General features: G+C 41.5%; 1 protein-coding gene across 3 annotated transcripts in view; it reads left to right on the forward strand.

Moving 5' to 3' along the window:
- Positions 1 to 23852, forward strand: part of Rgl1 (ral guanine nucleotide dissociation stimulator-like 1) — a 251401-nt gene that overhangs the window by 93656 nt on the left and 133893 nt on the right. For all 3 annotated transcript variants that reach the window (XM_005375044.2, XM_005375043.2, XM_005375046.2), the window contains one exon: positions 3432 to 3595. In XM_005375044.2, the coding sequence (XP_005375101.1) occupies positions 3464 to 3595 (132 nt within the window). In that variant the 5' untranslated portion in view covers positions 3432 to 3463. The remainder of the gene's footprint in view (positions 1 to 3431; positions 3596 to 23852) is intronic.

Genomic DNA, 23852 nt, shown 5'->3' on the forward strand with positions numbered 1-23852 from the left:
CTGGTACCAGAAAAACAAACAAACAAACAAAAAAACACAAGCCTGAGCTCCAAAAAAAAAAAAAAAAAATCTATAGGTGCCTCCTGTTTTAAATTTAACAAAAAATGTCTCTACCATATACATTTCTTGCTCTTTTAAAGAGAATTGGTAAGAAACTTATAATGCATGAAATTTTAAAAAAATATGAAATGGAACTTTAGGCTTGAAGAGGAAGAGATAAGTCAGCAGCAAGACTAGTTATATAATTTATGGGGCCTAATGCAAAACAAAAATGCAGAGACTCATTTGCAAAAATTAAGAAATTCAAGACATGAACAGCAGAGCATTCAAACAACCACGGGCCCTTCTGAGCATGGGGAGCTGTGTGACTGTAAACCTCATATACCCATAAAGCCTGCCTGGATCACAAGCTGAGATGGTACAAAGGTCCGTCCCTATCTGTAGCCCACCCTTAGTGTTGTGCTCATCAGGTGTGGCCATCTCTCAAGGGGGCGCTGTTGTATCAGTGGAGATGCTGCTGCTAACTCTAGGACCTGGGAAGGGACACCATTCCACCGGTGATGGGGAGAGGATGGAGCAAAAGGCCTTCTCCGCTGACCTGGAATCTGGAAATTCTACAAATTTCTAGCAGTGTAGTAAAGTTACTTCACCTCCCTGAATCTTATTTTCCTATTATTGTAAAATGGTGGTATCTACCTTGTAAGGTTATTTTGCAGGTTAGAGATCATGTGGACAATGCCTAGCACAGTGAAAGCCCAACATATATTGTATATAAGGTCATTTTTTGTAAGTGAGGAGGTGTACTGAGATGACCAGGAAGGCCTCCAGTATCCCTGGAGTGGAGGAGCTCAAAATGCTTGAAGAAACTCCTAAGAGCGGGCTACTTCTTAATATCCCTCCGGGTTTCTGAATGCTTTGGAACTGTATGCAACTTGAAATCTTCTTCCCAAACAGGGCAAGGAGCAGGCTGTGGGAAGTCAGTATGCAGTACAGTTCAATCTCCAGCACTGAAAGATTGCCAGCTTTCACCCACACGGCAGAGATGAGAGAGCAGCTGTGGGCAGACAGTAGAGGAAGAGCTATGGGGTTGCTGGGATACATTAGGCTTACAGATGTTCCATTGTTTGTGCTGAGATTTTGTAATTTGTCTATTTTATCCGGTTGCATTTCTATGATATATAAAGGATGCAACCCAAACCATTTTATGTAGTTTTCCCATTTTGCTTTGATTTGTTATTTATTGTTTACAGTATTATCTCCAGTAACAACAATGGAATTTCCTTCCCTACTCATCTGGCTTGTTTCCATCTTGCCTGTTTATTTTAATTTCCTTTTCTTTTTGGCTAGAAACTTCCACATGACTCTGCCTTTTTATTTCCTTGGATATATGTGTCAGCATCATTTATTAGTGTGTCCACTCAGAAGAACTTCGCTCATTAATCATGTAAGTTCTACTTCCTGATTGCCAATGGGAGCATATGAAGGGCTCTGTGTTTATTTTTTATTTTTTTTCTTTTTTTGGTTTTTCTCGGGTACCGGGAACCGAACTCACGACCTTACGCTTGCCAGGCAGGCGCTTTTTGCCGCTGAGCTAAATCCCCAGCCCCAGGGCTCTGTGTTTCTAAGTGCTCCATGAGAGCTTTGCTTATCAGTTTCCTCATCGGTGTTCTGTGCAAGCAGACGGCCTGCTCTCTGTGGCAGATGGGGCATGTGAGGCACCAACTCCTCTGCAGAAGATACGCTGACCTCTCACCCTTGCCCCTCGTGTTGATTTCACTTTCCATGTACTTTTATTTGGACTGTGGGTTGTGTGAGCATAAGACCTACTTTTTGCAAACACACTCAATTCCCTGAAGACATTTCCACAAAAACTGTTCTGTTGTTAGCTAATGAGCAATTCCATTTGGACGTATTAGCTGCTTGGTGGAACGTGGTGAATGATTACACTAGTCTCTTTCTTATGAAGAATTTAGCCCACTGCCTAATAAAGTTAAAAGGAAGGTATAACTTGACTTTCATAATTGTTGTTTGACTATATTAGATACTGCTCTCATTTTCATTGTATTCTCCCAGTTACCAAGTGATTGAATGAATGTATCTGTGAAACATTTATTTAGTACTTTGTATATGATGTCATCTTGAGTCTCAAGATGCTTACAAGACTAGAAGGTAGAAATGGAGCTGAGTGCAATAGTGACACGGTGGAACTCTGTCCAGAATACACAGAATAACACAAAAGAGAGACCTTTATTCTCTTGTGGAGGGGGCTGGAGAGGACGAGTCACAAGGAGCGAAGGTGCTGGATGTATGTGGGGTGTGTAAGCCCTTGGGAAGGGCTGAAGTGGAGTGGCTGAGGAGGCAGCAGCGCGTACATGAAGTGGACAGAGGGAGGTGCAAGAAGTCAGGCACAAAGGGCCTTCTGTGCTGCGTGAAGGAGCCTGGATTTTAGTCTCAAGGAAGTTTCAGGTCGGCAGAACATCATTCACAGACTTGCTTTTTATAAAAATTAGCCTCAGGAAGACAGATTCATGCTGACTCAGACGGAGGCAAGGAGACTCCTTCACACTGCGGTGCTGAGCCAGGCAAAGGAGGAGGAGATTTTGAGCGAACTGTATTTGGTGGCTCATGAAAAGATGCCAACGAAGAAGAGATTAATAGCAAATTGTGAATGTTGTTTTATTGTGACTACTGATGAACTAAGGGCCCAAGAAAGCAGCATAGCCAGTAAATGTCAAAAGGAATCTTCTTTGCTTCCATTGCAATTTTTTTCCCCCTGCTGGTGCGGGAGATTGAACCAGGACCTTGTGAATATAGACAAATGCACTGTCTCTGAGCTAACCGTCTCTTGCAGTTTGGAAACATGATTATTGTGGCATTTCATACACTATCTTGTCATGTACCATGTTGTTAATACCTGTGTATCACTTTTTTGCCCTGAGGTTCTAAGCTTCTTAGATATAAGAAGCAAACTACTGAGTGATCTGTGTCTGCTTAGCATGGTGCCTAAGTGCGCAGTAGATGTTTGAAAACTTCAGCCATGGTTTTCAGGGTTCTTCAGCCTGTACCAGACAGCGTGGACAAATGCCAAGATCGCTCAGGCTTCCCTTACATCCCCCACAGTCCATCCCGCCTTCTGAGGGGAGCAGAGCAAAATGGTGAACAGATGCAACAGGCAGATGATACTTTTGCTTTGCTTTAAAATTTATATTATTTTGTCTATTCTCAAGATGTGTGCCCTTCACTTCCAGGAGTCTGCACTGAAATACCAGTCATTCATATTTAGCATATAAAAATTAGACATACGAGCTGATGCCCTTTGTGATAAGGTGTTCTATGGTCTTATTATTCGAAAGTCAAGCACAATCACTTGCTTTCGTATCTCTTTTTACCTTAAGGTTTTGACCTGCACCACACTTTACTCTGTTTCACAGATCCGTGATGCCTCCTGCCTGCCTCTGTCAAGATGGAGGGAAAGCCCGTGGAAGAGCCTACTCAAGCGGTGCCTAAAGTCAAATTCTCCAGCAAGGCAGAAAGCACAGGACACTGGGTAGTGGAAGACCATGCTCGAATATGGGAAGTTTTAAAGACAGAGGAGGTAAGACAATTCTAAATGATACTGTTGGTGCCATGATGAATTTGCTCATACCTGAGACTACAGTGGTTAGTGTACTCTGCACCCCGGGGGGGCCAGCTTGCAGGTCTTTATTCAGGAGTCATAGGCACAGCCATGACTGCACAATGAGAGTCAGAGATGTATCCTTTGGAATGTCAATGACAGCAAGGCGATTTGGGTGAAAGGGGTGGTCTATCAGGCTTGATTTAAACAGTAATAATCTGAGCTGGGCGTGGTGTCACATGTCTGTAATGCCAGCACTTGGGAGACTGAAGCAGGAGGATTGCCAAGAGTTCAAGACCAGCCTGAACTACATAGTGAGACCCTGTCACACACACACACACACACAAAAGATTTGAGGTTATGTTATCTGCATTTTAGCCTCACCATTGGCATAGCTAAGGGTATTCCACTTATGTCTTCTCTCTTAAGGGTGTTCTTCTGAGACTCTTTTCTCTTTCAAGCATATTAATGAAGTTTGCTTGGCTTATATCAAATACTGGTATTTCTTTCTCTCTGTGTGTGTGTGTGAGTGAGAGAGAGAGAGAGAGAGAGAGAGAAAGAGAGAGAAAGAGGGAGAGATTCTTATTCTTGCCTTTTATTTTTGTTATGTGTTTGAAGCAAATTCAGAAATAATAATAAGGACTGAAGAACCATTTTTCTGTAGGCATAATTAAATGAAGAGCTGCAGGAGGGAGACTGGACAACAGAATGGCATTGTTAACCCGAATGTGGGAAAATCCTGACTTTAGTAGGTTGGGGTTTGTCCATCTTATCTGCTCTGAAGCTGAACTGAATCTCAGAGAGTTACAGAAAAAGAACTTCGAGATAATGTGCTATAGACGTGCAATGAGGAAAACACCAAACACCCAGTGAAGGGTACCAGAAAGGCCAACAGCCACTGTCTGTTCTCGCTGTTGTCTCTTTCACATGGTATTTTGTCATTTTTGACGGTGTGTTCATTTTTCTTGGGATGACAGAAGTTTGCTCCAGAGAGAATTTGCACTTCTTTCTGGGAGCACTGTGAACTGGAAACCACTTTAAAGTCAGTTCATGAGGGTAGGCACGGTCACGTGTACCTGTAATCCCAGCACTTAGGACACTGGAGCAGGAGGACTGCTGATAGTTTGAGGGCAGCCTGAATTACATAGCAAGACCCTGTCTCAACAAAAGTGAATTCTCAGCTTGCTGTTTTTCATACTACTCGATATGAACACACTGGAAGCCTATGGATGAGCGTGCTTGCAGTAGTGAATTCTGAGGGGGAAATAACTTTCCTCCTTACTCCTGTTCAGTACTGTATTTTAAGATAGCCAACTTTCCTTGTATTGACATGGAAGAATACTATTCCTAGCTCACTTCATGCTGAGGGAATAGCGTTTTGGGGTCCCACTTTTATGTAGTGCCTGTAGATTATCTCCCCTGTACCATCTGGGATTTGTATGTTGTTCCCTGTGGGCTTCGAGGAAATAAAATCCATATTGATTAGAGTAGCACCAAGCTGTAGCAAATGTCATCTAAAATTTAGGCAGCAACACAATAGAAGTTTATTTCTCCATCACATAGTAATGTAATTTAGATGTTTCTGGTGACAGTGCTGCTTTTCTCCATATGGCAATTCAGAGAGCCAGGCTACTTCCTTTGTGCAGTTCTGCCTTCCGCTGGGGCCCAGGAATCTTCTTTGTTCAGTGGGCAGTTTCCAAAACAAAACACCAAACCAAAACAAAAAATAACAACAGCAACAGTGGGAGAAAATAAACAGCAAAAGAAGTTGAAGGAGACACACTCAATTCTTACCTCTTAGACCAGAGGTGAGAACTACTCCCAGTGCCCGTATAGAGGGAGGTGGGTGGAGCAATGTAATCTTGAACTGGGCAAGTACTTACAGTGACGACCTAATGGTAAGGAAGCGCAAGTGCAAACAGAACAGTGGTGGGCAGTTAAATAAGTATCAAAAAACAAAAACAAAAACAAAGGCTAAAAATTGCCCGGTTTGATTAAGATCTCTAAATAGAAGCTGATTTCAGTGCTGATCTTTGTGGGTTCCGGTTTCATTTAGGTTTTTGCTTTTAAGAAGTCTTAATTTCTCACCAGCCTTTCATGTACTGCAAAGGTATTTTAGTCTTTTTTCTTTCAAACATTTTGAGGTTGTTTTCAGATGGAGAGTCAGTGTTTTCAGTACGACATACTTCTAGAAATGTGAGTTATTTAACTCTGTTCTTAAAACTTACAAGTCTGTATTTAAAAAAAACGTATGTTTTAAAACTTATTTCATTGGGTCAGAAAGTATCTTCTTAGATAATGCTGAATTTTTATTATTTTCAGTCATTTAATGAAGTACTAGCTTACATATAAATATGCATTACTGACATTTCATAATCATTTAAAAGTTTTATGTATGTATAATCAATGTCATATGTATTTGAAGTTATGATATTAGTTTCATTTTCAATGTAGTGATTAACTATAATCTAAATATGCTCTTAAAATATAAATATTGAATTTAAAATTATAAGTAATACTTGCATATAGTAGAAAATGTTAAAATCATTACAGGAGGGTATGAAAAAGAACTGTCTATAAAATCTAAGTAACTCTTATTTTTAAAAGGGAAAGAGGGCCAGGCATGGTGGCTTACGTCTGTAATTCTAGCATTTAGGAGGCTGAGGCAGGATGATGGCTGTGAGTTCGAGGCTAGCCTAGCCTACATAGTAAGCTGAAGGCCAGCTTGAACTAGACAGTGAGATGCTGTCTCAAAAAAATAAAAAATATGAGAGGGAACAAGGGACCAGTGGTATAGTTGGACATTTTGGATGCGCGTGGATGTGTGTATGTGTATGTGGTACTAGGGATTGAACCCAAGGCTCTTCTGATTTATTTTGAGATAAGGTCTTGCTAAATTGCCCAGGCTGGGCTTGAATTTGTGATCCTCCTACCTCAGCCTCCCATGGACATATTTTAGGATGATGAGAATGTCCTGTTTTTTATCATCATGGTTGTTTACATACGTTTACATATTTGTCAAAACTTGGACTATACACTTGAAATAGACATGTTTCATTATATGTCAGTTATACTTCAGTAAAGTTGGCTTTTAAAAATGGGCCAGGGGGCAGAAGAAGAGTTAATAAACACTTAACACCGTATAGTGCGAGGGATGCATCTTAGACGTAAATGTGCCTACAGGTATTTCGAGAGCCTAGAGGTGTAATCTGCTCAGGCACGAGCGTGCCCATGTAGGTGTGGGTGTCAGGGAAAGCAGGCTTCCCGACAATTACTACTCGTATTCATTCTTAAAGGAAAAATAAAAATCAGCCTGGAAAATAGAATTTTAGAAGAGGAATCAGATCAAACACATTCCTGGGAAAAAAGAGTGTTAGAAGGCCCTAGAGCTTGAAACATCTGCAGGAGAAGAAGAAAAATAAGAAATGACCTTGGCAGGGGCCAGATAGTAAAGTCTTATGTGTCGCACTCAGAAATTTAGAAACTATCTTGCAGCACTGAAGCGTCAATAGAGAGTTTTAGGTAGGGTTAGAGTCATAGGAAGATTTGTTTTTCCGAAATTCTACTTTGTCAGACTGTGAGATAGTTCAGCATGTCCAAACTGCAGCAACCCCCACTGGTGTCCTCCTCTGACTGCACCGTGCAGTCAGTGGTAAGAAGGGATTGCGTGAGCTGTTGTCTTCTCCATGGCAGTAATTTTCAGTGACACTGTCTGTCCATGAGACCACGTCCTCTAGTCTTCATTGTATTTCATGTACAACCCCCAAAGACTGGCATACGATTGGATACAGATTGAAATAAATCCTTGATGATTGATTAGCCAGTCATTTTTATGAAATGGTATATGTTGTTTCTCTAAATTGGAATATCAACCAAAATGTCATCTCTGGGCACAAAGGACATTGGCTTTGTGCATCATTGGATAGCGCTGAACTGTGGTAGCTTTTTTCTCTTTTTTTCTCTTCTTTTCTTTTCTTTCTTTTTTGTATTTCTGATTGAATTTTCTTTGGAATCTCCACTAAGCACTGGGCTTATCTGAGTCCAGTGTTTTATATTTGTGAGAAGCCCACCAAAATAAATAATACTCTCTGTGGCTATGGAACAGAGATGTTCTCTGTGTGAAACTGATCTAGTGAATGCCGCCGTGGAGACTGGACATACGACCTCTTTTTCCCTGGCCAGCCCAGGAATGGGGCCCCACATTGAAACATCACATTCTTGGAGGAGGAAAGAGTAATGTGTTCTTCATGCATACTTCAGAGATTAAATCATAGTCATCTAAGGGACAGGAAGAAGGAGGACTTTTAAAAAACTGGATGACAATCTAGACAAGCCGCAGGAGCACTGTATTAAATTCTAAAGAGCCAGCTGATTGCTGAATTTAAATGCTGTGGTTTGATGGTGGAGCTAGGGTTCTTAATGACTAAATGAATCTCTTTTTGTGTCTGCCAAAGTTTCATATGAGGCAACGAGATAGAAATTTACTTCCTAGGAAGCTATTAATGGGTAAAAATGCTTTGAAGCATGAGTCTCAGAGATGAGCAAAGTAAACATAGTAGTGAGGAATCAAATACCGAGATGGAATATTTAGCTGGGGTCTGTAAGGGTGAAAAAAATACTGAGCACTTACTCTGTATTAAGAACTGTGCCTGGCAATTTCATATTCATCAGTATATTTACATGTCGTGGCTGTAAGAACATTTTCACTGTACTCATAGGAAATTTGAAGATTACAGGTTAAGGCACATGTTAAAAGATGCCTGGTAGTTGGTATGTGACAGAGTGAGATTCAAATTCAAGTTTATCTCTCTTTATTTCTATACCCTTACCTTCTCATGAAGCTGTCTACCACGATTGTTTAAGTTAAATTGACTCTGGGTTTCCTGCCCAGACATCAGCCAGCCCTGGCCAAGGCAGACCTCAGCCCAGTGACTGATACCACACTTGCCGTCACACGCATGACTCTGCGGTGTCTGTGAGAACACACACCAGTGTGCCCACGAAGTCATACTCTTCTTCGTTCCTCCCGGTGTCGGCCCAGTTTCTGTGACTAAGCTTCCATTTGATTTCCCCTGTACAGTGTCTCAGATGGTTTAAGCTGCTGTAATAGAGTACCATGGACTAGATGGCATATAAACAATATACATTTATTTCTCACAGTTATGGAGGATACAAGCCCAAGATCAGAGTGCCAGCATGGGCAGGGGCCAGTGAGGGACCAGGTAGCAGAAAACTGACTTCTTTCTTTGTCTTCACAAAGGTAAAGAGATCTCTAAAGTGTCCTGTATAGAATCATAAATCCCATTTGCCAGAGCTTCACCCTCATGACTGAATTTCCTTGTCTTCTAATACCATCACATCAAGGGTTTGGATTCCAATACCCTAATTTGGGGAACACATGCAGTCCATGTGTATCCTAGTATTCCATGGAGACTGTTCCCCTCCCCATGACCCTATTCTATTTACATGGACCCCTCAAACTCTGCTTAGCTCTTTGTAGCTCTGTCTTCTTCATAAGTGAGCTGTGTTCCACATAACCCAAGGTATTGATTGGGGTTCAGCTTTGAACAGTTGTCTTGGTTACTTTTCTGTCATTGCTAAAACAAAGTACCCGATGCCCAAAATTAAGGAAGGAAAGGTTTGTTTAGCTCACAATTTGTGGAGGTTTCAGTCCGTACTCAGCTGGCTCCAAGGCAGAGTGGGACATGGCAGAGGGCAACAATTCATGTGTGGAAGACAGCAAAAGCAACAAGAACAAAAGGGAGGAGTTGCAGGCAGCCTCTTTCTCTTCCTTACATATGCAAACTATCCACCCAGGGTGGGTGTAGCACTCACACCCATAATCCCAGTGTTGGATCATGGATCAATCATAAACTCTAAAAGTCCACCCCATGACTGCATGAGGCTTTTGGGGGGACATCCAGACACAAACCATAACAACAGCCCTGCTGTTTGAAACCTGGATATTTTCACCCATTCCCTGGACTTCTGCCGTTTCCTTAGCCGTGAAAACTTGCCAGAATCATATCAGAGTCGCCCTGTACCCTTGTTTTGTGTTTTTTCCTGAGATAATCATGTACAGCCCTAAGAGGAGACACAGAAGAGGATCGGGAAAAAACAGTTTGCCACATCACAGGCTCCAGAGATAGGAGGGAAGGCATGCCACACAGGCACATAAAGACATGGCAGCGATCAGTAGGTAGATGGTAGGAGCCAGGGAAAGGCGTAAACCTGTCCTTCACTGGGGTATCTGGGGCATGGGGCGAACAGTTTAGGATGACTAGTTTGAATAATTTCAGCAGGATTTGGGGTGGTCTCTATTTGCCTGGTACCTGGCCCAGGGTGATTAAGGCAGAGGAATATTGTCTCCTGAGATGTACAGGCCAGGTAGAGGAACTGTAACCCCGAATTGATTAGTCTGCATATCCAAGACATGTCCTGGGCCCTTCATTATCATTAAGAGTGAGCTACCCTGAGAGGGGCAGTCTCTGGCATCAAAAAATGTTTTTAAATTTCAAAACATTGTAACATACAGAAAATGTAAGAATATTTCTAACATAGCCTTTGAGACACAGCTACCACCATGGACCACACATCTGTACTGGGGGACATCTCTAGTTCCAGTCCATCCACTTTATCTTTTCATTCTCCTCCACTGGTTCTTGCTGCCAGAGTCCCAAGTTTCCCTGTATTTAAAACCATTTTAGTGATGCTTTCAATATGTTTTAGAGTCTAAACTAATGGGGGAAGAGTCAGGATATTAAGGCTTTCATTATAATTACATTTTAGTGTTGGTGTCAGAAGGTGATTTATTATTGCTTCTTCAAGGGAGAAATCCTTGACTCCTCCTATCAGGCCTATAACACTTCAGTTTTTCTGTCTCAAGGCTCATCATTGGAATGCTACTTGTATGTTTATATATTGCTGTCTTCTAAACTAGAATATAATCTCCTACAGGGCATGCCTCTGTCATACTCACCTGTACACGTGAAATATTGTTCATAGTGTAGGTACTTAATAAATATTAAATAGAAGAAACATATAGAGGTATACCTCAAAGGATAGTATAAACTCTGGAGTCAGACTGCTGTGACCTCAGTAAATTCTTTAATCTGTACTCGTTTCCTCATCTGTAAAATGGGTATACTAATAAAAGTTCTTATGGGAATTGAGTTGCAGCTGTAAGTTTCTCAGAACAAAACCTCATATGTAATATAAATATGTCAACTTTTATTATTGAATAAACAGTTTTGAGAAAAGAGTTCTGACTCAATTCTGTTGCTAAAAATACAACATGGAAGAATGAGAAGAGATTTATTTTGGTCCACAATTCTGTTCCAAGATTGAAGAGCCACATCAGGTAATGGCCTTCTTGGCAGATCTCAAAGAGGTGCTGGGCAGTACATGGTGACAGGCAGGGAGTATGTGCATGTACGTATTCCTGTTCTCTGTCTTCTAAGAAAGCTGCCAGGATTCAACCCTGTGGGCTCCGCCCTCGTGACCTTATCTAATTCTAATCACACCCCAAAGGCCCCACCTCCAAATACCATGATAAGATTAAGTTTCCACCCTCTTAATTCCTCACTAAGGAGATTAAATTCCAGCATGCATTTTGGAGGGGAAAAGCCATATTCAAACCATGGCAAGTACAAATGTTTTAGCACTTTGGCTTCGAGCAACAATTGCTTTGGAGCCCTGTTGCCTGAATTCAAAATTTCCCCCACACTCCAGGATCTCTTCCATGTTTTAAAGCTCTGTGGAATTTGAACTGGAAAACACAGTTTCCTGACCCCGGTGAGATACCCTTGCAAAGGTTTGTGCAGTGCAATCTTTCGGGAAGGAGGGCAGTCGGCCCCAACTAAACTGCAGTGTGTGGAGACAGACAGATTATTTTAAGGGAGGCCAGACATGGATGCCTCAGCACCCCTCGGCTCACCTGTGTGTAGGAGATGGTTCAATACTCGGTGAGCAGTGTGCTCTTCCGGGCAGGGTTCTTTGATTCGGTTGCTCAGGTGACGGTTATTTGAGCAGGAAAAGACAAACCCCTCTAGGAGGATAAAATAAGACAGGATCGATACACAGAATGCTTTGTCCTGTAAAAATCTCATAGACATTTGCAGCCAGTCTAGCCTCCTCCACTTGCTCCCAGGCCTGGGATGAGCCTCCCCTGTACCAGACATAAATACTTCTTTGCATTTCAGTGCAAAGAACAAAGGAAACCCAGTTAAATTAAAAAAAAAAAAAAAAAAAAGCACAAAGGTTTGGGAATCAGTTACTTGCGGGCCTGGAAAGCATTTCATTAATCACAGGAGCCTTAGGTCTCCAAGAAAAGGTGTAAAGCTGTTCTCTTTCAGTCTTTTGCTTTTCAAAATGCGTTCACCTTAAATTTCAGTGTCTCCTTTTAATCCCTTGAAACTCCGTCTTGTCAGGGAAGTGCTTGACATCAGACGATAGAGAGGCAGGGAATAAACAAGAGAAAAGAGCCTCTAAACTGAGATGTCCCTCATGGAAGGGAAAGGAAATAACTTCAGCCCTTTAGACTTCCCTTGGAGGAGGAACGCATAAGGAAAAATGACATTATTTAAATTTTTATTTGCAAATATAGGGTGTTTAGGGAAGGTTGTACTTCTTTCCACCGCAGTGAGTAGCTAAAAGCCCATCTTTTTACAGGGGCCCAAATGAGGCAATAACGGAAAACCTTCAAACTCTCCCCTCGCAACTGGCATCTGGGAAACTCACCTGCCTTATTTGATGAGAAACCTTGGTCTAAGAATATTAGACCTAGATACCTAATAGACCTCTGGTAGAGGAACAAATTTCAGAAAGATGGAGGTTTCATAGGGGGAAGTTGCCCCTGCTAGGAAAAAGGTAGTGTTCTTTTAAAACTTGTGTTTTGATGTTTGCGGCCCCTATGCCTTTGTTTATCATGGTATTCTCTGCCGGGCAGAACACCTGGCTAGTGTCTACTCATCCTTCCAATCGGGGCCTGCCTCCATCCCTGAAGACCACACTGTGTACCCTTAACCCTCCTCCCTTTCTTCCCCCCATCTTTTCCTACTCTTTTCTTTCTGTTTTCTTTGTTCCTGCTCCCCGTCTCATTCCCCTTTTCTCTCCCGTTTTGAACATTCATCACATATGGCAGTTGCTTGTTTTATGTTCTTTTCCAGTAGACTGTGAGCTTGTAGCACAAAGAACTGTGCCTTACTCATGGTTTTGTCATTGCAATGTTGAGATGTCTGTTGAATGAATCAACAAATGAACGAATGAATGAACAAAGGGATGGACAGATAATTCTATAGGTACCTTTATGCTTCACCCTAACAAGAGCCCTCAAGTGATTGGATTTTTGAGGACTTAGTTGTGTTTTCTCTGACATTATGAAACACCAGACCCACCCAAGATTCAGGACCACATGTTTTATTGTGTGGCTTACACTTGCCAATAATAGGAAACATTACAGTTTTACTAGATTTCTGAGAACCCACAACATATGTGCATAGTGAAAACGCAAGACAATAAAAGCAATAGCCTGATGAAAAGAGTTCTCAGTAAGCAGAGGAGTCCTCCCGCTCTTGTTTACCCTCTGGTCAGGCCATGCTTACAAACTAATTCTTTGTTGCCTCAAAATATTCATTTTAAGTAGGATGAATGCAATGCAGGAACAAATCGAAATTGTTTCAAAGTAAAAATGTTGATTAAGGAGCGAAAAACTGCAAACAAAGAGACTTGAAACATTGGGATAGAAGATTCATGCTATATCGAGGTGGGAGGAGAAGTTATTTTTAAGGAATAATCGAGAGTGGGAGAGGAAAACAGTAAGAGCCAGCATTTCAATGAGAGTCCAGTAGTATTATAATTTACAAAAAGAAATGCATGCTACCGACAGCACTGGCACAAAGAAAGTGAGTAATTCCCAAACAGGACTTCCCTGGAGGATTGTAGCAAGCCCCGTGCTGCAAGGTCCACATAGAAAGATCAGTCCCCTTTGGCAGCAAGCCTCATGTGCATTTTCAGGAGCGTGCAGGGGGCACAAGAAAGACGGTGCAGAGGCTACGCTGGGCCTGGCATGAACTCAGAGTCAGCACCCAGGCAGACCAGGAAGGGGCTCTAAGAATTTGCACTCAGAACTGAGAAGATGAAGGAGAAAAGGGCTAAATTGTTCAGCTCTAAGCTTCACACTTTTTGTTATTGTTGTTTTATTAAAAATAAAAGGTGCTGAAGAAATCATAAGGGAAAGCCAACTTTTAAATATGCAGTCTCTTTATACATTTTTTTTCATACCCCAGTCACAAAATCCTAGTCATTATAGGGCCAGGAGAGAAATTTCAGGGGCTGTGTAGTCTGACTGTAGTCCTCAACCACAGGGTCGATTCAGCCTTTCAGTACAATTTTCTTAATTCGCCTTGATGGTTGCATGTTTCTTTTGCCGTGGAGAAACATCCGTGGCATTATATCTCCTCTTAATTTCTTATTCTTTGGCTAAATTAACCAGAATGCTTATGAATTCAGTGCCCTGGTTAACTTAATTTTCTGCACATTTATGAGCAATAGCAAATACAGCCCAGAGTAGGCACTTAATTGATGTTTGTTAAATAACTGGATGAATAACATATGTGAAAGCACGTTCTCTGGCTCAAAAAGTTCAAGTTCCTTCCAAACATGAACAGAATTTGAGGATGTAAGCAATAAAGGGGAAAGCATCGTATATTTTAGATTTAAATAAAATTGGTTTGAACAGGATTCTGACATTTACTGACTATTTTACTTTGGGCGGGAGATAATCCTCTACGTCTTGGTTTTAAAAAATACTTATAAAATGTGTATAATAATACTGTTTTAGGAAGGTTGAACATGCAATCTACATGAACTATCTAGCACAATGATTGACACATAGTAAGGGCTTAATTATATTTTTTCCTTCTCTAGTTAACTTAGGAATGACCACAAAACCGTTTGAGTTGTGGCCTTCAGAAAATAGTCTTTAATAACTGGAAGTAATATGAAAAACTGTTAACCTTTGTCAATTCCAGGTAATAGGAACGTGATGTTTGTGGTCTTCTGTGTCTGCACTTACACATATCGTCAAATACAGAAAACATCTAAAATAAGTTACTAGAAGTTGGGTCATTCACTTGAGTTACCTCAAGTTATATTTGTTGAGTAGCTGCTGTGAACAGGATTGCATATCCCTGGCCTGTAGAGCTACAGTTCAGTGAGAAATACAGATTAAAATAATAATAATAATGACATCCTGTATGTGATCAGGGTAATTAAAAGGAAATAGGTAAGGTTGTAAGGGACACATATGAGGCACATTTTATCTGCATTTGGGAGATCAGGAAAAGCTAAGGGGAATTAATGGTGTTTAGGAGTAAGTGATATAAACCAGCACATGGAGAGTGAACAGGACGGCAGTAAAGCACTGGTGAGTGAAGCACATGCAGGCATACAGGCTGGAGGGAATGGAGAATGAAGAGAGTTTTCCCTACAGACAAGGAGCACCATCAATGCAGGAGGTATACTAAGAGACAAGGCTTGGAAAGGGGCAGGTAATGAAGGGCCATGCAAGCTCTGTGCTTCCTGGGGAGATTCTGACCACCAGAACATCAAGACCCCCATCTACCATTGCTGGTACCATCTCCCCTTCTGTCTTTTTGTATTCATATTATTGATGCTTAGGAGTCAACAATTCAATATTTGGTATCTGAATGCTGTATTATTTGGGGAGCCTGAAATCATGTTGCTGCTATTTTTAGAGGACAGAAACTTTAAGTACGTCAAGTAAGTAAAATTAATATCGAAGTTCTGTTTCCTACACATTTTCAGCCTATTTTCATAGCTGGTCGAAGTTGTTCTGAGCCAAAGTACACCAGTTCTGCCTGCCATCAACAGAAAACTTTACTGGCGGCTTTTTAATGTCTGTTTGGATTTACAGAGAAACAGACTTGCAGATAGCCTTTGGTTTAATTTTTTTTTTTTTTTTTGGTTTTTCTCCGGTACCAGGAACCGAACTCACGACCTTGCGCTTGCCAGGCAGGCGCTTTGCCGCTGAGCTAAATGCCCAGCCCCATCCTTTGGAAACCTAACTTGTAAATAGACAAGCTTTGGAATAAAAAGTTGACTTTATCATATTTGCATTTTCTTAGACTGCTGATGCTCTGTTGCATCAGATGGATCATGTTTGTGTCCTTGATCCTGAGGTTAGCCAGAGTTTTTGAAACAAATAATTATACAATCTGGAAGACTTTTCTTTTAACAAAACCAATGGCATTATCCTGTGGCATTAGAACAAGTGGAGTTTGGTTTGGAGAATTTGGAGCATGGAGCTGAGGCCAAGACAAAGGATGATTACATTCTAATGACAGTCATTTGCAATATCTGATCATGTTCAAATGCAGGACCATTCCACATGGTTTCATAATGGAAAATAAACGGGCCAGACAAGTCCGTACACACAAACCATCTGGCGCCCTTGCCTGTGACTCCTCAGGGAGGGAGTTCATAGGAGAGCTGATGTTCTGAGATGGTGATTTGCCCAAAGTTGCAGAAAAGCATCAGATTCTAATTCCCAACTGTTGTTCCATGAAAGATTTACTTTGTTCAGCTCTGTAAGACTCTCAAAGACTGTACACTTTGCAAATCCTAGTTACATGATAACATTTCTGCTCCTGTTCTTTTAATTGGAGAGTGTACTTTCTGTTGTCATTAGAGACTTTTTGCTGACAGTCTTCCCTTCCTCTATTCTGTTCTCTTTCCCCTGTTCCTGCTAATGTTGAGAAAATTAACATTTCATCTGGAAGTTGATGTTCAAAGAGGCATCTTTATAGCTTGCTTTGTGTGTCCAAGAAAATCTTTAAGTGACAACTCTGGGTAGCATTTTTCTTTCCTCTAGTTGTGTTTCACCCCTTTATTTAATGTGCTCAGTAGTTCAAAATGGGATCTATTTATTTTTGGCTCAGTTTCCACCCCACTGTTTGTGACTTTGAGATGTATATGTGGAATCTGGTTCTCAGGCGAAGATCTAAGGAGACCCTGTTGTAGGCCTCGGTTAGCCACCATGAGGCACAGCTGGTGTAAATCAGCATGATGCAGCAATAGCTTAGGGTTACTGGCAGAAGCTGTGTTTAGAATTATATAGAAAAGAAGAAAGTGGGCTCTGGTCTGTAGGATACAGAAGGGGAAAGCTAGGGAGGGAGAAAAGGGACTAGCAAAGATAATAAACAGGAGAAGGAAAACATTAGCAGAGTAGGGATTTTCCTGATGATCTCATAAACAAGTAGTAAGGGAAAACTGTGTACCTCAGTTTATGAACTTAATTTGTTTTATGATTTTGGGGAAGGTGTTCGTGTTTGTGCTTGTATGGGGAAGATGGCCATGTTTGTCATCCAGTGTAGAGTTTGTAAATTGAAGCGAAATTTTGGTGAATGCTTTTGTTTGCAGACTGAATTGTTTGCAACAGAAGCATTTGTAAACCAAGGTATGATGATACCCTATAAAGTTTCATTAAGAAAAATGTTTATATATAAATTTTCATGGTTTCAGAGATTTGAGGCACCTTATTTTATGTGTGTTCCTATCCTTTATGGACAGAAATACCACAAGAACTGTGATGTAGCTTGAAAGCCTGTGGAGATCTGGGAGGGTTCTTGAAAGAGTTTGGGAAGGATGGGAAATTAGGATGGAAAGGGGTATGGAGTCCAGATTCTAGACGGTCTGTCCTCAGCCTGGTGCGATGTATGTCAGCCATAGTTCAATCACATGCCCCAGGTTTTGGTTCATGATCGGTGTTGTTCACACGAATCCCTTTTAGCATAGCGGGCAGACTTTACCAGATTGTTGTAATATAGACCCAGCATTCAGAGAGTTCTCTGAATTCCCTGGGGCTTGGATTCAGTGCTGTTTTCAAACAAATGAGCAGTGATAGGTGAAGCAATTTTTTTGGTACCAGGAATCAAACTCAGGGTCTTGCGCTTGCCAGGCAGGTGCTTATGCCACTGAGCTACATCCCCGGCCCTGGTAAAGCAATTTCTGAAAGAAGTGGTTCTCTTCCAGTTCCCTAGAAGAGTTTAGTTTCTTTTGTTTTCTAGTTTGTTAGTATGTGTGTGTAGTACAGGTTTGCGTTCCTTGATCCACCCATGCCCCGATACACCCCCCTTTCAGTATCTGTTTGCAGTACTGTAATGTAATGTAATGTAATGTAATGTTTGTAGTGTTTACATTCCTTGCACAGAGTTGCTACATGTATATAACACACCCCAAATCCTTTTTTCATTCTTTATTCCTCTGTTCACTTACTTTATTCTCTTGATCCTCTTTACCTCTGGAAATGATCTATCTCCCTACTTTCTATTATCTATCTTTTACTTTTAATCTTCATTTTTTACTCTGGATGTCTCACATAAGAGAAATAATGTGATATTTAAGCTTATGTGTCTGATTTATTTCACTTAACATTAGCGTCTCAAGGTGCATAATTTTCCTATAAATGAGTTTATCCTTCTTTATGGCAAAGTAGTACTCCACAGTATATAAATACCACATTTTCTTTATCCATCCATCTGTTGACCCAGTACCCTAGAGGACTTAGATATCTGAAAGTACTGTAGGTAACAGAGAACATTGTAAAATTTTCTTTTATTCTCTTGAAATTAAAGAGTTTACAGTTGCAGATCTGTTCAGACTTCAAGGACACTGGGGATGGTCCCCAACACCCAACTCTAGGTCAGTATAAGTAGCCCCAAACTTCAGGATCAAGGTGAGCATGTGAGATAGGTTAATTCCAGGTCTTTACATGTGTTTCAGACATTGGTGCATGCAGTATTTCAAGTAGTGATTATTTTGTGGACTGTATTGGAAACTTTGAAAACAAGGAGGTAGGTGTGAATGTGAGGAAGACAGTTTGTAAGTGTGTACCTGTGCATGAATGACAGGAAATCTTCAGTGCTGGGTTCTGTGCCCACGTGAAAAAACAGAGTATTTCATGCGTAGTGTGTGGGTGAAGAACATGTTTATGAAGGAAAAACTAAGTCAAGTTGAAGAACTAACAATTTATAAGAGAGAAGTTAGTGTCTAATTAGGATGAAAAGGTTCAGATCAAATAGTGATTAAAATGTCAATTCAGGTATTTTGTGTAAGACATTTACTGAGATTCTGAAGGTATAGAATTTGATAGAGCTCATCTTGATTTCAGTAGGGGAAAGCAAGTAGAACATTTTTAGTGTGCTAAATAAAATAATTTTCTTCAGTGGGCTCTTTTATCGGAAAGTGGGTTCATAGTGTGACAGCTTTCTTCTTAAGAAGAAATGGGCCAGCCATGGTCATGCCTATAATCTCAGCCCTGGGGAGGCTGAGGCAGGAGGATTGCCCCAAGTTTGAGGCCAGCCTGGGCTACATAGTGAGACCCTGTCTCAAACACTACCCCCCTCAAAAAAAAAAAATAGATTGTCTCTAAATACATAACTATTTTCGGTCTGGCAAGCAATCTAGCAGTTGTAGATCTTTGAGATTTTCCTGGTGCTATTATCCCTCTTCCCTTTGGAACAAATACTGGCTGATGTAATTTTAATGCTTCGAACGTGCTTTATGTCATTTTTCAAGAGCACGATCCATTTACACTAATGCATTTATTCTACTTTGGACCTGTCTCCATAAAGGCATCCATTTTTGAAACAGCTGTTTGGGCTGAGGGATGCAGGATGTGGCTGTGAAACAGATCAAAGCTAATTGGCCCTCAGGGTAAGCAAGCTCAGGCCTTGGTAGGCCTGTGCTGTGACTAGCTGAAGTCACCTGCCCTGGGGGAAGGTCCACTTCCCTGAAGAAGCTCCGGCATTTAGAAATTATCCAACAAGGCTTATAATTTTGCCCATCTACCCCCTTTTACCCTGCTGATGAATGGTTGGTTGATGAGTCGGGGAGGGAGGGCTTCTGTGCTGATCCTGATGTTAGTTGTTCCGGGCTCACTGAGGGTGGGTTAAAAAAAGTTACAGTCACGCCTGTTTTATAGGATTTGTGACCAGGCCAATGCCAGTGCGTATTTGCAGCCATTGAGGTGGATTTTGGGACCCCATAGAGTGCACCACGGACAGAAGCTGTGTGACAGGTGGTGCTTTCAGTGCAGTGGGCTCTTTGGAGTCTCAGTCTTGCTTTACCTCTTCATACTATCTGGATGAATAATTGTGTACGACACGCCTGCTCACCCGTGAAATGGAGTAATGAAGCTGCAGGTCAAGACTGTACAAAAGAGCAAAAGATTTTTGTTGTTGTTGTTTCCCAGGCCCAGGAAAACAGAAGAGTCCTGCTGTGCAGGCCACCGGCAGCTTTGGAGGTCTGTTTTCTGCCGCTGGTTTATATTCATCCCTCACACTTCAGGGTCTAATGCTAAGTAGGTTTGTCAGCATTCCCTCCCTCTTCACCCGTTGTCCCACTGGCTTGTGGGCTGAGTCGGGAGGAGAGCACTCTCTCTGACTCTTTCTGGCTAGCTGAAACAGCATTTTGGTCCTTCATATTTTTCAGGCAAGGGCTAGTGACACCAGTGAGTTTCTTTTCCAGTGTAAATGTAGGCAGAAAGATTAAGTTCAATTAAAAGCCCAGATGAGGCAATTATTACTCATCTTCATCCCACTTCCTCTTCTAATACACAGTAAGCATTTTTTTTCCTACAGAAGCCAACTTCTTCCTTTGTGTAGATAGGAGTACTTCCTCTTTCGCATAACTGGCTAAGAGTATTGTTTTTCTGCTAAGAATCTCTTTCATTCCCTCTTTGGCCACACACCCAATTGCTGCTGAAGGCACTAACTTAGAAATCCATTAAAATAACAGTGGACTTTTCACTGGGATTTTAAGTTACTGGGGAATACAAATAAGAAACTTAAACTGGGTCCCAAATGCCATCCCATCCTATTAAACTGTCCCTTCACCCCTTCTTAAATCTTTTCTTTAAAATTAGCCACTACTAACCATTTCTTGAAATTCCTTCTAAGAGAAAAAAACCGTGCATCTGCTGAAATGTATTTTATGTATGTATATGTATGTATTTTATGTATGTGTTTTAACATGTAAGGTATTATTCTCTACATGCTGTTCTGTGCTTGGCTGTTTTTCCTTAGTGATATATGTTAGACATATTTCCATATCTGCACTTGCAGATCCACCTCATTTTTTAAAAAAAAAACACTGCATAGTAATCCATTATATGGATGTGCCATTTTAATTTAACCATCCCCTGTCCTGATGGACATTTTGATATATTTTTAAAACCATGACAAATAATGCTTCGAGAACCATCCTTACATATGTCCTTTTGAAATATTTTGTGACAGCCAGGCATGGGGGTACACACTTGTCATCCCAGCACTCTGGGAGGCTGAGCAGTGGTTTGCACGTTTAAGCCTGGCCTGGGAAACTTAACAACTTCGTGAGACCCTATCTCATGAAAAGTAAAAATAAAAAAGGGTAAGGATATAGCTCAGTGCAAAGGCTCTGGGTTCAATACCCAATATGATGGATGGATGGATACATAGATAGATAGACAGACAGATAGATGGATAGATAGATAAAACAAAAAAAAATATGTTTTAAATGTTTTAGATATTTAAATGTTTTAAAAGTTTTTTTGGCACTGAGCCAAAAAAGAATGTGCTTTCTAATTGGAAAGCCTGTCCAGGGATGGTACTCTGTCCCCAAATACTACGCCTGCCCCAAGGATACCAGGGCTCCATTTCTAGGATCTCAGAAGACAGAGCTTGACCACGGCATCTCCCCTCAGGTACATGTGGTTCTGGGAGTTCCTTTGTCTTACAGCGCCCCATCAAATCTATGAGCAAGAGGAAACCTTTGATGCTTCTTGGAGCTCATTACCCAGCCAGGGAAGCTGGGAGGAATGACTAACCAACTGACAGCACTTTGAAGCATGTTCAGTCATAGTTGAAAGCTTCTTCATAAAACCTGATTTTTGATGTCTGTTTGGCATTGTAGGATTGGCCTTCGGACCTCATGGCCTAGTATTTGGCACCAGATATTTTTACAGTTGAACAGGAATATTACACATGCAAGCCATTCAGAGGTTTAGTAGCAAACAATGCAGGCAGAATATTTATTTTACTTTTGTTGGTAATACGCTTCAACCACCATACAGGGATTTGGTGAGATTGTTGTCATGTTTCTAAAATATGACATTTCTAAATATGGAACGTCTGAGAGAAAAGCTGGAAAATAAGTGCAAAATAATGATGCACAATTTCCTTAATTCCCCTGTGCCACATGATGATGTAGATATTGGCAAAGTCAGAGGACAGTAGGATCTCCATATCTAGATTCTGTTGTTGTATGGGGAACAAGAAGTCTTCTCCTGGCTGTTGTAATTAACTCTACGTAACTTAATCATAATCAGAAACATCCACATGGCAGGCTGGTTCTCCTACCTTTCCCTACCGTAGAATTGCTAAAAGGGAAGAAGTAGGCAGAGCTGTGTTCTGCCCTGCTTCACAAATGAATGGACCAAGAGTGCTAAGCCCACAGTGTGGACTTGTTTAGTTATATTCCTTTGCGGGCCATTACTCATTTTGTGAAATTGAGCCAAGTCCCTCTTTCCCTATTTTCCTCTCTCCCTTTTTTCCTCTTTTCCACTCTCGTAGCTATTTTGCTTTGTAAAGTAATCAGACATGTATCTTATTCCCAAGATATTTATATTCTTAGGGAGATAAGACATGTAAAATAAAAAAGAATGCAATAAAATCCATAATGGAAGTCCAGATAATGAGTCACAGGAGGTCAGAGGGAGATGCAGTTTCCAGTTGGGCTGGGAAGGGAATTAGGGACTGTCACATTTTTTTTAGCTGACTATTTATTATGAATGCCTAAGTGGGGGATAGAATGGGAAAAGGCCCTTTCCAGACTGTGGGGTTGGCAGGACTAACTAGGGAGGTCTCTTAACATCGAGCCTGAATAGTGAATGATGATAGGATTATTTTGATTGGAGTGAAGGGTACACAAATGCAGTGAGAAGGAAGTTTCAGTAATATGGTGGGGCTCTAAATATTTTGGACCTTGAATGTTTGTCATAAAATATTATTAGAAATGGCAACTGGGCATGGTGGTCCGAACCTGTAATCTCAGTGCCCAGGAGACTGGGGCAGGAGGATTGCTGCGAGTTCAAGGCCAGCGTGGGTTACATAGTGAGTGCAAGACCAGCCTGAACTACTTAGTGAGACTCTGTCTCAAAAAAAGTAAGAGAAAAAGAAAAAGAAATAGCCGTGTTCACTGCAAAAGACAGGGTTGGAGATAGGTCGCCGGCAGCAATGTGCAGGAGAATATGGCAGCAGATAGCAGGTGGTCACCCAGACAAGCAGAGCTGGCACTGAGAGGCAGGTAACCAGTCTCAGGCAGGGGAGGCGCCAGTATCAGGAAATGTAGAAACAGGTGGCACTTAGAAATGTAACAAGAAGTAAGGGAATAAAAATGTCTGTCAGCAGTTAGCAGGCTCCAGCCACTCTCCCCAGGCCTATGGGCAGACTTCCAAACTCTGGGAGGAGAGAGCAGGATGGAAAGCAAGAAGCCGGGCCCCAGCCTCACAGGGATCAGGCAGGTTTCCAAGCCAGAAGTCAGGCCTGGACCATGGGGCCTGACTAGCAGAAAGAACGGCTGCACGCTCCGTTCCAGGGTGCCGAGCCAAAGTCTTTTCATTCTTTCTGCTTAAGGTTATGGCTGATCTTAGATACTGGGTTTGCAGGTGGGAGCAAAGTGGTCCAGCTGTGCAGAGGGGAGGACGCACACCCTGGAGAAGCAGGCAGGCCCACCAGCAGCTGAAGGGCTTGGGCTTGCTTTGGTAAGTAAGAGGGGGACAATGGAATCGTTAAGACGGGAGGATCTCCACTGGAGATATAGTGTAGGAAGATGGTCTGCGCCTGGTGTGGAAAGTGAACCAGAGTTAAGCGATCCTCATCTGTAACAAATTTCTGCTATTCCCCTTCCCAAGTTCATCTCCAAACATGTTCACTTTCCTCTGTGCTGCCTTCAAATACTGTCACGTAAACTAGATCATTAAAATTAATAAAATTAATAAAATACTAATCTGTTTCTTTTTACTTTTTTAAGGAGGCTTCTGGCAAAGTTGAACTTGCATAAGTGGCTCACATTATATGTCAGCATGGCAGCGCCGCCCTAATCCTGTCTCCGAACCCATAGTCCGGTCTCTTTGACACGCGAGTCTTCTCAGGTGACTGACAGCGCGGCCTCCCCC

Source organism: Chinchilla lanigera, unplaced genomic scaffold, assembly GCF_000276665.1.
Source record: "Chinchilla lanigera isolate Chin_1 unplaced genomic scaffold, ChiLan1.0 scaffold00005, whole genome shotgun sequence".
Taxonomy (NCBI): Eukaryota; Metazoa; Chordata; class Mammalia; order Rodentia; family Chinchillidae; genus Chinchilla; species Chinchilla lanigera.